Genomic DNA, 17,228 nt, shown 5'->3' on the forward strand with positions numbered 1-17,228 from the left:
CTTTTCTGCCTTCGCGCAAATTTAATTCAGATCCAGTGGACCCCAAAAACAGCCATTGGAAACTTCGTCATCGTTGGCGCCCGAGGCTGATGTTGGAATTGTATTTTAAATGGTAATTATTTAAAAATGCACTTTTAACACAGAGTTACATATATATGTATAGATTATTTTATTTTGCATGTAACTTAAAAGTTTCCCTGACAGTCATGACACATTGACAGTGATGCTGGTGAAACATAACAAGGAAAAACTCAATAAAAGTTAATAAAACCTATAACTGAGTCACTGTCAAACTACTGGATATCACACAGGTTCCCGTAAAATGTTGACGTCATAAAACAAAATATCTGACGCCACATTAGAAAAGTGATTGTTGTATACGTCAAAAGGTCAAGCGGCTGGGTGGGCCGGCCGGCAGAGTAGGCTAATAGCGATAAGGTGTATTGTTAAAAATATATCATATGTCGGTTAAAAGCTGATTAGAGCTTATGTTTGTATACCTTGCCTACTCTTAATAAAGCTTTATTTATACACCTTATCGATATTTGTCCATCATTGCTGGATATCAATCAGGTTCCCGTTATATTTTGATGTCATAAAACAAAATATGTGACGCCACAATGGAAAAGTGATTGTTGTATGCATCAAAAGTTCAAGCGGCCGGGTTAGCCGGGATTAGCGATAAAGTTTATTATAAGTCATACCTGCCAACTTTCAAAATACCCATGGGGGTTTTATGAGCAAGATGGCTCTTATAGTACAACAAAACTTACAAAGGGGGGGGGGGGGGGGGCATTATTACTCAATCAAAATTTCTATTTATACTCTATTACACTATTACTCTTTCAAAATTTCTATTTGGGAGCCTGACAGTTGGCAGGTACGTATGATACATATTAGTCACTTGATATTTTTCGCTATATTGTGTAGTCATCTATTCTCGATAGTCATGATAGTAATCAGTTCTTTATAGCAATTCGCAAGGTTAAAATGAAAGAAGTTTTCATACATTTTGCAACAGTAAAAATAATATTTTCTGATTTTAGCCTACTTTTCCTTCATGTCCTTATTCCCAAAACAACCCCAACTCAATCCCCTCGGTTCATAAAAAGCATGTTTTCAAATGTAAACAAAACTTAGCTTGAAAAGAGGGTCAAGTCCACATACGTAATACACAATTGTAAGATGTGGTGTGATGTCCCTATGGAAACAACTCTAAGCTTCATTGACTAGGATTTTCAGTTTTCCTAGCAAAGGTTGGTGGTTTTCTTCGGGCACTCAAGCTTCCTCTGCCAATTAAAACTGGACATTTCAAAATTGCCTAAATGTGGTGTTTAAAGTGGCATTCAAACACAAAAAAATCACAAATCTAACTTTAGTTTAATTTGCCTCAACCTAATGTTATGAATCTTATACACCATGCTTATTCACACTAAACTGTGATCAAGTATGAACTTTGGTAAGCATCAGTATTACCATTCTTGATTTATGTCCCTTTACGACGTTATACATGTATGCAAGCAGGGCTGTCATCTGCTTCCCATGGACACATTTCACATTGCTGACTTTTAAACTGATGCAGACTTTTTCTTATTCAAATTTTCCTTTTTAGCTCACCGGGTCGAAGGTTCCCATAAGATTTTGTCATCACTTGGAATCCATTGTCTTCTGTCATCTGTCGTTGTAAACTATTTAAAAAATCTAAAAAATAAATAATCAAAACAACAACTTATGCATCTTTATTGTCAACATATACAGTGAAAAAACAATGCAAACTGGTGATAAAAAGCTGAGATAGATACACAGAAATGTAGACACAAAAAAAAGAGCAATTCCTTTTACTATCCTTAAAAAAGTGCCCTGCCCTCTACTACCAACCTGTCTCTATCAATTTCTAGCTGGAGCACTTATTATAGATATATAAACTGTAAACAGCAATAATGTTCAGCAAAGTAATATTAAAAATGTTAGTATGACCAAAATTGTCAATTGACCCTTAAGGAGTTATTCCCCTTTCAGGACAATTGTACACAAGTTGTTTGCATGTATGTTTTTTAACTATAAAAAATATTCTCAAAGAAATCTAGTATGAATTTTTATTTTATTTCTGTGTATGACAGCAAACATAGTCAAACACTATGGCTAAAATGGAACATATAGATAAAATGCATTTGCTTATGATAAAAATATGAAGGATACATTTGTACAATGAACATTTAAATGGCATTTTTGAGCCACTCATTAATGAGGGTAGTAATGCCCTTTAAAGTCCTGCGTTAAACAGTCATTTTCGGCTACAGTTAGTAAAAATTTAACCGTTATTCGTCAAAATATTATTATCGTGATTCTTCAGAGGTCTGGAATGATAATCATAACGGTAATTTTTCATGAAAAAAATTAACGGGATTCATTTACAATGATTTAAATCAGTCGATGTTTTTATCATCTAACAGAAAGTGTAAATTTTATTGTCATACACCAAAAATTACTGTTAACATCATTTGGCAAGAATTTTTACCGTTATTTGTCATGAAGGAGTTATTGCCCTTTATAGTAATTTTTTACCAATTTTTCGTAAATTTTTGTAATCTTTATAAAAATCTTCTCCTCCGAAACTACGGGCCAAATTTAACTAAACACGGCCACAGTCATCATTGGGGTATCTAGTTATAAAAATGTGTTCAGTGACCTGGCCAACCAAGATGGCCACCATGGCTAAAAAAAGAACAAAGGGGTAAAATGTAGATGTTGGCTTATATTTCTGAAACCAAAGCATTTAGAGCAAATTTATCAAGTCAAAATCTATCAACCCTGAAATTTTCAGATGAATTGGACAACTAGTTGTTTGGTTGATGCCCCTGAATTGGTAATTTTGGGGAAATTTTGCCGTTTTTGGTTATTATCTTGAATATTATTGTAGATAGAGATAAACTGTAGACAGCAATAATGTTCCGCAAAGTAAGATCTACAAATAAGTCTAAATTAGTTTTTGCCCTTTATAGTCAATTTTTAACAATTTTCATTAATTTGGTAAACTTGTGTAAATTTAAAAAAAAATATTTTCCTCTGTAACTAAAGGGCCAAGTTTTTTATATGAATAGAGAAAATTGTAAGTAGCAAAAATGTTCAGTAAAGTAAGATCTACAAATACATCACCATCACCAAAACACAATTTTGTCATCAATCCATCTGTGTTCTTTGTTTAATACGCACATAGACCAAGTTGAGCGACACAGGCTCTTAAGAGCCTCTATTTTTTTTTATGAATTTCATATTTTACTTATCTGAGTTGTGGGGTTTTATTTATTAAAAAATAGTGAATTTTCCAGTTTTCTGATAATAACTCAAGAATGTTTTCACCAACTTGCAAGAAATTGTGGTGAAATGTTTATATTTAATTATTGACATAAGCTCCCTTTCGATTTTTATAAATATATGATTTTATCAATATGTTTTCAAGTTACAGAGTTACAGGGTTTTATACATAAAAAAAGGGTGATTTTCCAGTTTTCTGACAAAAACTCAAAAATGCTTTCAGCAGTTCTTATAAAACTTTGGTGAATTGTTTAAATCTATTGATGTAAGCTCCCTTAAGAGATCTTAAGACATTTTACATTTCTGAGTATGGGGTTTTATTTATTAAAAAAGGGGGGATTTTCCAGTTTTCATATAATAACTCCAAAAAGCTGTCAGCAATTATCATGAAACTTTGGTGAATTGTTTATATCTATTGAAGTAAGCTCCCTTTTGATTTTCATAAATTTCTAATATGACATTGAGAATTAACACAAAGCAAGAAATCTTAAATTGAATATAAATTTAGTTCATATAACCAATTTCAAGTTCTTTGACTACATTTATTCAGAAACCTTTAATATGTCAAATATTTAATTACAATCCAAATTTAGACCTGTATCAAGCTTGAATATTGTGTCCATTTTTGCCCCAACTGGTCATTGTTGGACCTCTGTGGGTGATCTAGCTGCGCTTAGCAAAGCAGATTATTAGAATTGACACAACAGGAGCTAATTATTTTATGTCAAATAAGTACTGAAAGATTGTATTAAGATTGTTATTGTTATGTCTCTTATTACAGGTACACTGACAGTCTGAAACCCAAAGAAATAACAAGAATATATTTAATATTGCTGTAATTGTATTTGATTCATGAAGACATGTGAGAAGAATTAACGAAGTGAGTATTTAGTTAGTTTTGTTAAAAGTATAAGTTCTTTTTTGGGTACTTTGGACAAAGGAAAAGTGTCATCAGAGGGCTCTGTAGGCCCAATTATTCTTTCAAAAATATTAAGCGTTATGAGTAAAAACAATGTTAAAAAGTTTAAGATTATATATCTATCTCGTCAAAAATTTAGTTAATCGTAGTATGCAAACCTGTACCAAGCGAGATATCTGGAACTTACCTGTGCATTTGTAGCCAGAATGCATTTGTATCTGAAAATTTTACCATGATTTCAACCTAATTGAATTCGGCCGCATACAAGTTACAGAATAATATTTGATGTGTGTCATGAATCAGGCATCATCTGGAATGTTCTAAGCCAAGTATTTGAAGCTTGAAAGTCAAGCATATATCAAAACAATAACATTGAAGAGCTTTGACAAAAAAACCACTCAAAATAATAGCCAAATTCATCTAAATAAAATTTACCAGAGGGAGCTGAAACCAAAAAAGGAAAATGGTGAAATTATGATAGAACTTAAAAATCTTTGTTGAGAAGGGACTTGCATGTTTATTATAAAATAACATTCAGAAATAAAGTTGATACTGTAAATTCAGAAATTATTGAGATGTTTTTATTACCGCGAAAAATGCAACAGGGTTGTAATCGCAATAATTCAAACTCATGTTTGGAATTTGTTTATATGAATTAAACAGGAATTTTCTCAATATTGCAAAAACTAAAATGCACTAAAATGACAAAATCGCAATAATAAATGTATGCAATAATTACTGAATTTACAGTATTGTAATGAGATGCTTCCATGGTCATTTCCTGACCAGAAAAACTGGACAAAATTTACAATTGTACAAGGTATTGACAAATTTTCATGAATATTTCTATTTCATATTCTTATTTGAAATTCGTAAACATGATAGAATAAACCATATTCATATAGTAAATAATTAGTAATGGGTTTGGTGTTTTGAAAAAAAATGTAACAATAGTTGATATCTTTTCTATTTTTAGCTCACCAAGATTATGGGACACAGTTACCTTTTTTCATCACTTTCCGCCTGTCGTCCATTGTCATTGTAAGTAAACTTTAACATTAATGCTTGACTTAATATGACCAAACTTGGCCAAAATCATTATTTTGGTAACAAGTCTTAAAAATGTGTCCAATTATCCTACCTGATAACCAAAAGTGCTCAAAATAGAACATAGGGGGAAAAAGAAGTTTTGTATATCATCTTGAAAACCATTATAAAAAGAGAAAATATTACATGGGAAAAAAACTGTAAAAAATGTTGAGATCAACCTATTTAATTGTTCATTTGAATCAAACCTATTAAACGATTTCTTACAAGAGTCAGCATGGTTAGAAATGACAATTTTTACCAATGTACTTTATTGTTTTGCATAATATCTTGAAAACAATAAAAGATATAAAGAGAAACAATGAAACAGCAAAAATGATCGGCAAGACAAGATTTACAACTTTGCTAAACTTTTTTTTTTGCTCATTATTGATGATTTTGACCAATTTGTTGACTTTTTATCTAAGATCTTCAAAAGTATAACAGAAAGATACACTTGAATAAGCAAATATAATCGGGTGAACAATATCTACAGATAAAGTAACATGGATGAAATTGTATGAAGACTGCTTGTTGGAGTATCTATGCTTTAATCTTTTTAATGATAATGTTTAGTGGTTTTACCTATTATCTTTAGAATTATAATAGATAGAGAGACACTTCAAAAGACAAAAATATATCAGAAAGACAAAATCTGCAAACAGTCAAAATGGTTTATATATTGGAGTTTTCTGTATTAATGGCTATTTTTTTTTTAATTGTTTGCATCCTTTTTTTATCATCTTGAATAATATAAAAGATAGAAAGACACTTTTAAAAAACATCTGAACAAGACAAGATCTACATATAAGTCAGATTTCCCAAAATCAACATGAGCCATGTTAGACTCTTTAAAGGGATTGCACTCAAATGACAACATTTTGTTTACCTTTTTTCATTTTTGACAAAAGCTATAGAAGATGGATAGAAACTGTAAACAGAAAAAATAATAAGCAATACAAGATCAACAAAAAAGAGATTTTTGTCATGAATTCTTTTCTAGTCCATAATGTTTGAGAGGTGTTCATTATTGAGTGGAGATTTCCATACCTAGTTTAGCGATATAGGCTTTTTTGATATCTGATTATCCATAAGTCTACTGTACTATCATAGACTCACTGAAAATACAAATAAACATGGTGATTGAAAAACTTATTTATAACGTACATCAGAAAACAACTGTTTTTTTTTTTATTTCTAAGGATTTTATATGGTTGATTGAATGTATAAAAAAGACATTTAGATAGCATAAATTAGTTTTAAAATAGTAGAACTTTAAAGGGGCACTAGCTACAAGATTTATAAAAATTTGAATATAGTATTTTTTTTGGCTCAATCAATAATGAAATGCAAATAGTGAAATAATAATTCGCTGTTAGCAGCCAGTATGGTTTAATTTTGTCAAAATAAGCTAAAAAAACGTTGATTATGAATTATTCACTTGCATTGAATCCATACTCATGTTAACCTTTATTTAACCCCTTAACTTGAGATGGATAACACATGAATTGTATGTGTAAAGTTATTTTAAAGAAAAAGGATGTCAACATTGAAAGTGAAACAAAGGTAAATCATTTGATTAACTGATTCGATCCACAAAAAATCATCTTATACAGCAATGTACAGGGAAAAACAAAATAAAACATTTAATTATCATCTATAATATGAAATTAAATAGACTTAGAATAATCCAAAAGCATGAGTTTGCTAAATCTATTTATATCTATATTTATGTTTAGATGGCTTATATGGTCATTGGATGACTTTAATGGTCAACTCAATAATTAGATGGTGTCTAAACTAAAAAATACACGAAACGAAGCTACTTATTTTCATGGCAGTGCCCTGTTAATTGTTTATTTTTGACTTCTAATAGTTTGGATAAATGTTTTACATTGTTATAAATCAAATATGAGAATTTGATTAAAATCAGTGAACACGAATTTGGCAGCTAGTGCCCCTTTAATATACATAACTGTAAATTCGAATTTCTTTCTTTCTTTGCAGGATATACATTTCCGCCATGAGCTGTTGAAACGTATGTGTAGAAGTAAAGACACATACAAGATGGAGATGGATGGCGATTCTGTTGACACAGATACTGTGCAGCTGATGGAAACTTCTATGTCAGAAGGATCGCAGAATATCCCAGATACAGATTCTGTAAGAGACATTCCTACAAATGAAAATCACACAAATAAAGTATGTGAACGCAACCATTATCAGTGTGGATCATTCCAATGTTTTGAATGTCGAGCTATATTTAAAACATTCTTTGACCTGTTCACACACATAGTTGGATATCATCAGGCTACAAGATCTGACTTGCTTAACTACTGTAATAATTGTGGCACTGGTTTCAGGGAAGGAAAGAATTATGAAACCCACATCACCAGAAGGAGATATATTTTACCAGAAATGCCTTTTGAATGCGACAATTGTGGTATGGGGTTTACAACCAAAGTCCTAATAGACTTTCACATGGAAGGACATAGAAATCCTAATCTTATCCAATGTGGATCATGTGATAAGACTTTTTCAGTTAATCCAGCAGAATTTGTTAAACACTATAGGCATCATTTACCGAACATTAACCAAGACAATGACAAAGAAAAACCAAAACTTATCACCAAGGTACCTGTGTTTACTTGTAGTCTTTGTAATGAGGTATTCCTAACACCATCAGAATTATATATTCACCTTAAAACACATTCTGGATTTGAAACAAGGATTTGCCTAAATTGTGGGCTAGGATTCGATAACCATCCCTTGTATAATAAACACAAACGTAAACATAAAAGCAATCCTAATGAACTAAGTCATAGTTGTACCATTTGCAAAGAACAGTTTCAAAATTCAACATTGTTAGAAGTCCATTTGCAGGTGCACAATGGAAGATATTTATACAACTGTCACATGTGTTCAAAGGACTTTAAGTCTGGAGTTGGCTTATATTATCATTTGAATGATCCAATAGAAAGATGCGAAATGTTAACAGATCATAAAATAAGTCCATTAAAAACATTATTTAAAAACAAAGTCTCTAATGATAGCAATGATGGGAAATGTTCAGGATCAGTATTGTCATGTCTAGACTTTGGAGTGAACAAGGAAACAACGAAAGAGGGAATAAGTATTAACCATAAACTCTATAAATACAAAAGTGAAATATATAGATGTTTCAGTTGTCAAGAATCTTTTGGAAAGTTTGAAAAATTATATCTTCATCTTAAAGAACACGGTTTTGGTAAAGTGGATATCTGTAGTATGTGTGGACTTGGAGTAAGTGGAACAGCAAGGTTTTATAAGCATAAATTGAGTCATCAAACTGAGAAGTTAGAATTTTTGTATCATTGTAACGTATGCAACAGTAAATTTTTGTGTTTAGACATGCTGGACAAACACATTGGTATTACACATAAAGAAAAGGGTTTATTAAGATGTGACCAATGTAATGACAATTTTTCTTCCAAGGACTTCAAGAAACATTTGTATACAGTAGCGCACAAAAAAAATAATAACAAACGTCGCCGTAATGCTCATGATTTTGGCGATAAAGTTAGTACACCATCTGGGTATACACCACTTGAGTGTAAACTTTGTGACCATAAATGTAGAGGACAAATGATATTAAATATGCATATGACTGATAAGCATTTCTTAGTATGCCAACTTTGTAAGAAGAAATTTGATACACATTCTGAGATCAAGACACACCACAAAGTAGATCATGCAGAAGATTTTCCATTCAAATGTGGTGTGTGTGACAATGTTTTCTGTGACTATAAATCCATGATTCATCATATTAACATTCACAGCAAACTTGCAGACGACACTGTTGTACATGTCTGTACCCTTTGTAGCAGGATGTTCACAGACAAACAACAATTCGAATTACATCAATCAGATCATGGCTTTAAGTATTGTACAAACTGTAGACAAAGATTAGACTCAGGTATTGTTTTAAAAGAGCATTTGAAGACATGTCCTGGAGCAGCGAGACAGAGATACAAAACACTAACTCAAAAAAACAAAGGTGATATTATGGATGAAAATATGATTATTGTAGAAGGATTTTTTGAAAAAGAAGAAAAGTTAGATAATGAAAGGAACAAAACTAAGGTAATTGACAAAGATATGAACTGTGATGAATCTCAGGAAAATGAAAGTGATGAGGAAGCACCCAGAGGAAGGCAGTATATTTTCAAAAGGCCTTTGAAAAAGAAAGAATCTGGAAGTGCAGATGATAGGAATTTATTTGCCATGTTTACATCAGGATCTTCTGAGATTGATACAGAAAATGGTGAAAAGGAGGAATGCAAATCAAATCGCAGTGAATCAGAAATAAACAATAGTGAAAAACATAAACTTCAAGTAGCATCAGAGAAATCTGATTCACTAGTGTCTAAATCTGTTGATAAAAGGAAAACAAGAAGCAATTTCGTTACAAAAGATGAAAAATCTTCTGCAAGCGACATGAGTGATATGGATATTATCAGTAATCACGAAGAAAACACTGAAATTCATAAAGAGAGCATCAAAGAAAATGATGAACTAAAGAAAACAAATAATGAAATTGTAGCTTCTGGCAGTGAGATTTTGTCTCCGGTGGATACGAATAATAAAAGGCAAACAGCATCATGTAGTCGTGTAATTCTGCCTGTTATAAAAGATGGGAAAATAGAATCATTTCTCAGATTTGACCCAATGAAAAAAAGTCATGACATTTCCGATAAGTTATCTTTTTCCAATGTTCCTATCTCAGTTAAAGTGGACCAACCTAGATTGCCAGCAGCTCTTGGTCATGGCACACACACACATTTAATAGGACAAAAATTATCTACACAAATACAAACTCCTTGTAAAACTTTGGACGCACAGACTTTAATCCAAAGTGCAGGAGTCTTTAATAAGAGTAGTTTGTCAAGTTTAACAGCTAACAGTAAATTGTCAGAGTTGAAGAGTCCAATTTTACTCCCGATAATGAATCAAGGAAACATTCAGTCTGTCCTCAGTTACTGTCCATTTAAGACTGGAATCATTGATATGGAGACTGAAGCAACAACATCTTCATTATCAACTAACTGCACTGAACAATCAAAAATGTCAACAAATCCTATTACATCTACAAGTTCAACTATCTTTACAAACCAAACAACAGCAGCATCTCGGTCTGCATTTGTAATAACTGACCAGTTGACAAAGCCAATAAAGTCTGTTTTCTCAGCAACTGAAGTGGTTGGTACTAACCAACAATCAGAGTCTGCTGAATCTGCAGATAGAATAACAGGATTCATAAAGACAAAAGGAGGGGATAAATCTGAAAAATCATCCAATCAAAATAAAGATCAAGATGGGTTTCAATGTAACGATGAAATGAAAGAATTAAATAGAAATCCTGCAATTGAGTCTGACAAAAATATTTTAGAAACAAACACCACATCAGAAAATACAAGTGAAAGCAGCTTTCTCTCTAAATTATCTGAAAAGTCAGACACTGAAAGCATTGAGCTTGATTTAGATAATGATTTGGAATCATCTGATGGAAAACAACAATGTAGAAGTCTACGAACTCGTAAACAAAATAAAAAATATACAACCGGTTTTGTCACTGGAGAAAAAAAGAAGATTATATATAACACTGTAAAATTTAATTGGAATTCAAACCTTGATAGTCTGAGAAAGAAAGAAATACACAGAAGCAATCTGGAAGATTCGGTAGAGAATTGCAGTAGCACATATACTGAATCAATTGTTGAAAAAGAATCAGAATCCATCAATCCAGATACAACCAGTAATGGTAATCACGCTGACAATGAATTAGATATAACCATGATTACTCAATCTGATGTAGACACAACACATTCTGGTACAATCAAGAAAAATAAACAGGCTTGTTCATTGTCATATACTAAAACCAAATACAAGAAGAAAAATGGGAAACCTCATAGTAAAAAGGAAAGACGTTTATTACGTCATAAAGGCGAATTTACAATTGCTCGCATGAATAAACCGAAACTTGATTCTGCAAATGCAACTAAAAAGGACTTAGAAACTGACCAACCATTGTTTGTTTGTGGTCATTGTAATATTGGCTTTGAGAATTACCGCTATCTTATAGTCCACTTACCTTGTAAACATTCTGGCCAAGAAGTCTTTGTTTGTTTTCAGTGTGGCTATGGCTACATATATAATACACAAACTTCCAAAGAAGAAATAAACCGTCACAAGGAAGCACACAAAATGGAAGACCAGGAAGTGTTGCCTTTCATTTGTACAGCATACAAATGTAGTCCTAATGCATTCAAAAGTAAGAAGTTGAAGGAAATACATAAACAGATAAGCCATGACAAGAAAAGCAAGGGATACTTGAATTGTGATATATGTCATAAATGCAAAATTAAAAGTTCAATCCCAAAATTCATTAAGCATTATAAAAGATGCCTCAAAATGAAATTTATTGACAGTCAAAACATAAAGGACAAAAGTGAGGTTAACAAGAAAGAGCTTTATAGTGAAGAAAAGTCAGTTGATGACATTCTTGCCAAGCAGGGAAATGACCTTGACAAACAGCCAGTAAAGGAGGGACATTTTCTAGAAGAATTGTTAGCTAATAATGAAGGCACACAGTTACCAGATTTTGATGAACAATCCATTGATAGTGTAGGTGTAAAACAGGGGGTTAACCTTCAAGAAGAGCAGTCCTCAATTATAAATAGACGGAAAAGCTCAAGAAATAAGAAATTAAATGCAAAATTTGTAGAAAGACCGTCTATTCAGTCAGAGAAATCTAAGAACAACATCGATAAGAATGTTAGACTATCAAAGGGTAGCTGTCGTAGTAGCAAGCCAAAAAATGGTGAAAATACAGATGCCTTGAAACCAGATTTCAAAGAGATTTTTAGTACTGCTGATTTTTACTCATTTGGAATGGCTGTTGATGAATCTGATGTAGGTGATAAAGATGGTATCTATTGCTGTGACCTTTGTTCTGCAAGGTTTAACAATTATAGTGATCTGTATTTTCATTTGCATGAGCACAAATTATCAGATGTAAAATATGTATTGCCAGTTATCTGTCTTGGTTGTGGTAGAGGAACACAGCTGTCGAAATATTATAAAGGCAGATTAAGTTCACCATGGTACGAATCTCACAAGAAGCATGAACATCTGCAGTTATTATACACATGTCAGATCTGTAATGAAAAATTTAATCGCCAAGAATTTTTAGATTTGCATATGAGGACGCACTTTGGTCAGGAACTTCTTGTATGTACCTGTGGGAAAGATTTTCCTAATGGAGGCAGTTTTGTCATACACATTAAAAGTAAAATATGTGTAATACCAAATAACACAGGAGTGAACTTGTCTGATACTATGGCAAAAGAGACAAATGAGAAAGAAAATGATTCCTCAAACACTCAACCCTTCACACTTTCTACTGAACTACCTTTACTAAATGCAAGAGAAAGTAGTGATGCGTATATCGATGAAAAGAAGAACAAAGCAAAAGATGAATCATTAGCTTCCGATAAAGAAGCAATAGATGTCAGTCATGTAAATGATGAAAATAAACGTCAGATCAGCAAAAAACATAAACAATTATCTAAAGAGGAAAGGAAAAAATGTTTGGTATTGAAAAGGGAAATGCAGAAGAAACGATTTAAGCTACTACAAAAAAGATTTGTAGATGCCCGCAAAAAACATAAAAAAGCAATTAAAGAATCAACCGGTGTCCATTGTAAAGTTTGTAACCATTTCTTCAAATTTGATCAGAGTTCTTATTGGGCTGGTTATATGTGTGAACACAGCAGATCATTTACATATACAAATGCTGCAGTGTGTCAGCAATGTGGCAAAATTTTCAAACAGAAACATTGTCTAAAAGTGCATATTAAGCGAATGCATTCAGAAAGATTACGTAAATGTTATATCTGTAATACACCATTTTCCATTGAAAGAGCATTGCATCAACACCTGTTGAAAATACATAACATCCGTCACACAAATGATATGACAAATACATCTTTAATGGATGATCATAATTACTCAAAAGTAGAGAAAAATGTTCAAAAAGCTCCGCAGAACATAAAATATATTGATGTGACATCTACTGATATTGTTGAAGGTTCAAAGGCAGAGGATTATATTATGAAAATGGGAGACAAAAGATGTGCATGCAAACTGTGTGGCAAGGTTATAAATCGGTTAAAGGATTGTAGAAAACATGTCAATAGACATCTTACTGAAAAAAATATTACATGTCCCATATGTTTTAGAACCTTTGCATTTCAAAAAGATTTAGACTTTCATAAAAAGGATACACACGATTCTGCAAAGAGGACATGCGAGTTTTGTGGTAAGGTATTAACAAGGCGGGGATATCAAATGCACATTGAAAGATTACATAAAGATGTGTACGTACGTGAAAAAAAGATAAAATGTGCAATATGTCAGATGTCTTTTGCATACTTTAAAGACATGGTGCACCACAGGAAAGTTTATCATGGGAACAAATATAAATGTAATATCTGTGGTCAGACATTCTCAGAGTCAAGAAGTCACAGAAGACACAAAGAGAAGAAACATGGAATAATTGTTCCACTAGATACAAGGTATATTGCAAGAAAAAGTAAAAATTCTGAATTGTCACACACAAATATAGAGGAAATAAATAGATCAAAGATTATAGATTCAAAACATATGAGAGGGAATCGGTCAAAAAAACAAATTAAGGAAACTTTGGATGCTGTCAGCTTTTTACAAAGTTTAATGAATTCTTCACCAGTGAAAGAACCTATAATTGAACCATCTGCAAAAAAAGCATCTTTATCTTGCAAAGATACAATAACACAGTTGTCTAGGAGAATTCAGTCAAAAAGTGCAGGACAAGGTCAAATATCGGCAGTTCAAATGATGAAAAATGTCCATTCTCAAAACAAATCCTTAGAACATAATCAAACATTATCATATGTCAACCCACCACAGTCTTCTCATTCTAACATCAACTCGGTCAAAACCTGTACAGTTACAAGTGATATGAATACAAATATTCCACCTACAAAATCAAAGCATGTTCAAAGATATGATCATGAAACAGATGAAGTACGTTTATCAAGTCGTAGAGACGGTGGTGCTATCCTACAAGAGTTAAATGGAGATGAAGACAGAATGACTGTTACTGGAGAGAATACAATCATTACAAACAGCTCCGTCAAAGCCAATGAAGTAACTTCAGATGAATTTTTTATCTGTGATTTATGTGGGGCTATATTGCCTGATAAAACCAATCTGAATGCACATCATAAAAGAATCCATCAAAAAGACACGAGGCAGTATCGTTGTAATTTCTGTGGTGTCATCGTAGAGAACATAGACAAAGCATATAATCATAAAAGAAAATTTCACAAGACAATAAAATATGTTTCATTTTGCTTTACACCAGTTATAGATTCAACAAAACAGGCAATTAAATCTGAAACTGACGTAATGCCAGACATACATCATTCCATGGAGGTGAATAATACCAGGAAAAGAAAGCAAACACCTACTGTAGATGGCGCAAGTAAATTTATCAAAATGGCAAACCCATTGGTTATGGAGGTTGAGCAGGATGGTGATCAAGAAAATCTATTGGGTATAGATAACCAGATGGATGATCATCATGAAAACCCATTGATTATGGAGGTTGAGCAGGATGGTCATCATGAAAAGCCATTGGACCAGGAGGATGAGCAGTATGATCATCAAGAACATAATGATATTGAGGACGATGAACCCGAATTTGATGATGATGATAATTATGAAGAAAATGAAATAGATAATGATATTATAAACGATTCAAAAGAGAATACTGTTGATAAGGTAACTGCTTTAAGCACCATGGAAATATCTGATTGGGTACAATCACTCAAGGATGGTCAGCTGACTAATACTGTACCCAATGTTTTGATTGAAGAGATAATTGTTCATGATCATGATTATACTGAGAGAAAAATAAAGGATGAAATGCAGGAAAATCAGTTCATATATACTGCAACAAGATTAGATCATCTTGAGGATATAGAAGGGAAAAGTCTTCAGAAAACTGTAAAAAAGGAAAGTAGCATCTCTGATACTGAGAAAAGTGTGCCCAATTTTAAATACGATATAAAATTCCATATGATGGACAGTGAAACTCCATACAAAGAAAGTAAATCCCAAAATGACAATGAAGACAAAATTCAAAATAACAGACTGAACCTAGATAAAAGTAACAGAATAGATACAGTTCAAAGTAATAGAATAGATCCTGTTGATATCAAAAGAGAAGTTGATGAAATAAATGTTGGTCAAACTCCTAGTAAAATAGATAAATGTATCAGAAAGAAGATAGTATCCAAGCCAGTGATTATACTAGACAAGAAAAATTCAATTGTAACAGATGGAGTGATAGAAGGGATTTCTAGGAACAATGAAAATCAACAAGAGGAATGTTACTTTAAGTTTGGGAAAAATAAACTCATAACACAAACAGTGATTGACACAGAAAATAATGAAAACAAAAACATTAACCGTGTTGTAAATGTTCCAGAGAAACTAACTAAGCCATATGCAGCCAATATCAGAATTCCTGATTATTATGGACCAATATATAATACTGTTGTAAACTTACCTGAGGGTATTGATGATGTTAATTTACGTGTTGTCAATATGGACAAAGATGATCAAGATGTTTATCTTTTCTTTACAGTCTCAGGAGAAAAATAGGTGCTATATTGTATAGGAATTCTTTCCAGCAAGGGAGACAATTTGAATCAAAGGGGAGATAATTTAAAAGCAGTCAGCATTTTCATACTTGTCTTTGTTTGTAAGATAGTCATAATGACAGCTTATTTAAAAGTAATAACATGCTTTGTGGTAGTGGAATTCTAAAATTTGTAAATTTATGGCCTTTATTTTAATGATTGTACATGCTCAAGTCATTTATGAGTACATTTTATATAATCCATATGTTCTTTTATACAAATCAATGGGAGGAAAAGCTGACTAAGTTATTAAGTTATTATGCAGGACTTTTATAAGTTTTAATCACAATTGAACTCAAATTTGATTATTTTATCAATAAAATATATTTTGAAAAGCACCTTTTATTTAAGAAAAGGAACACTGGTTTTGAAAACATGTTTAAAAAATTACTAACTAGTTCTCTTTTGATAATTTGTAAAAAAAAATCAAACACCCGAATCGGAGTACAGATCAAGTACATAGAACTTATTCATTTACTGCATATATATTGTATCTATTCTCAAACATTCTGAATCTGAGTACAAATTAAGTACGTAGAACTTATACATTTACTGCATATATTATATATCTTTTCTGAACTATAACTTAATGGCTTATTTCAAGGAGTATATGTATCATCACGCACATGTATATATGCATTTGCATTACAACCTAAATAAGTGATTTTCAAAATGAATGGATACCACATACTAAATGCTGTCTTTAATCAGTTTTATATTTTTCATTTTTCATCTCATTATTGAAAGCATTTGAAATTTACAAAAGGTCTTGATTTCCTTTCTTTCATTGATAATATTCAACGTATAACAGTATGGTTTATATTCAATTTGAAAACCTGCATTAGGATGGTACATTAGGCATAAAGTGTAATTTTGGTCAGTGCCAAAAAGATGAATAGGATGTTCAACTTGAAAAAACTATCTTGGAGGGTCTGGATGGCCTACAATTCTCATATTTCTGTATTCTTTATTTTTTTCTGCTTGATCAAATTGCAATTCTTTGTTGGCAAATGAGTGTCATCTCTCTGGAGTTGTTATGCAATTAAAATTAAATCATTCAGACACTTTGCTTGATATACAGCATACAAGTTAGTGAGATTTGAGTATACTGTAAACAACTT

The 17,228-nt window shown here is 32.0% G+C and overlaps 1 protein-coding gene across 1 annotated transcript; it reads left to right on the top strand.

Annotated features, from left to right (window-relative positions):
- Positions 1-25: 25 nt before the first annotated feature.
- On the top strand, positions 26-16,369 carry LOC134711784 (uncharacterized). The gene is made up of 4 exons (XM_063572660.1): positions 26-112; positions 4,097-4,195; positions 5,211-5,275; positions 7,328-16,369. Exon 4 carries the CDS (start codon positions 7,361-7,363, stop codon positions 16,067-16,069), a length of 8,709 nt encoding a protein of 2,902 aa, XP_063428730.1. The 5' UTR covers positions 26-112; positions 4,097-4,195; positions 5,211-5,275; positions 7,328-7,360; the 3' UTR covers positions 16,070-16,369.
- The last annotated feature ends 859 nt before the right edge of the window (positions 16,370-17,228 follow it).

This window comes from Mytilus trossulus, chromosome 3, assembly GCF_036588685.1.
Source record: "Mytilus trossulus isolate FHL-02 chromosome 3, PNRI_Mtr1.1.1.hap1, whole genome shotgun sequence".
NCBI classification, from domain to species: domain Eukaryota; kingdom Metazoa; phylum Mollusca; class Bivalvia; order Mytilida; family Mytilidae; genus Mytilus; species Mytilus trossulus.

Coding starts and splice junctions, on each gene's coding strand:
- LOC134711784 (XM_063572660.1), top strand. CDS start 7,361: ATGTGTAGAAGTAAAGACACATACAAGATGGAGATGGATGGCGATTCT.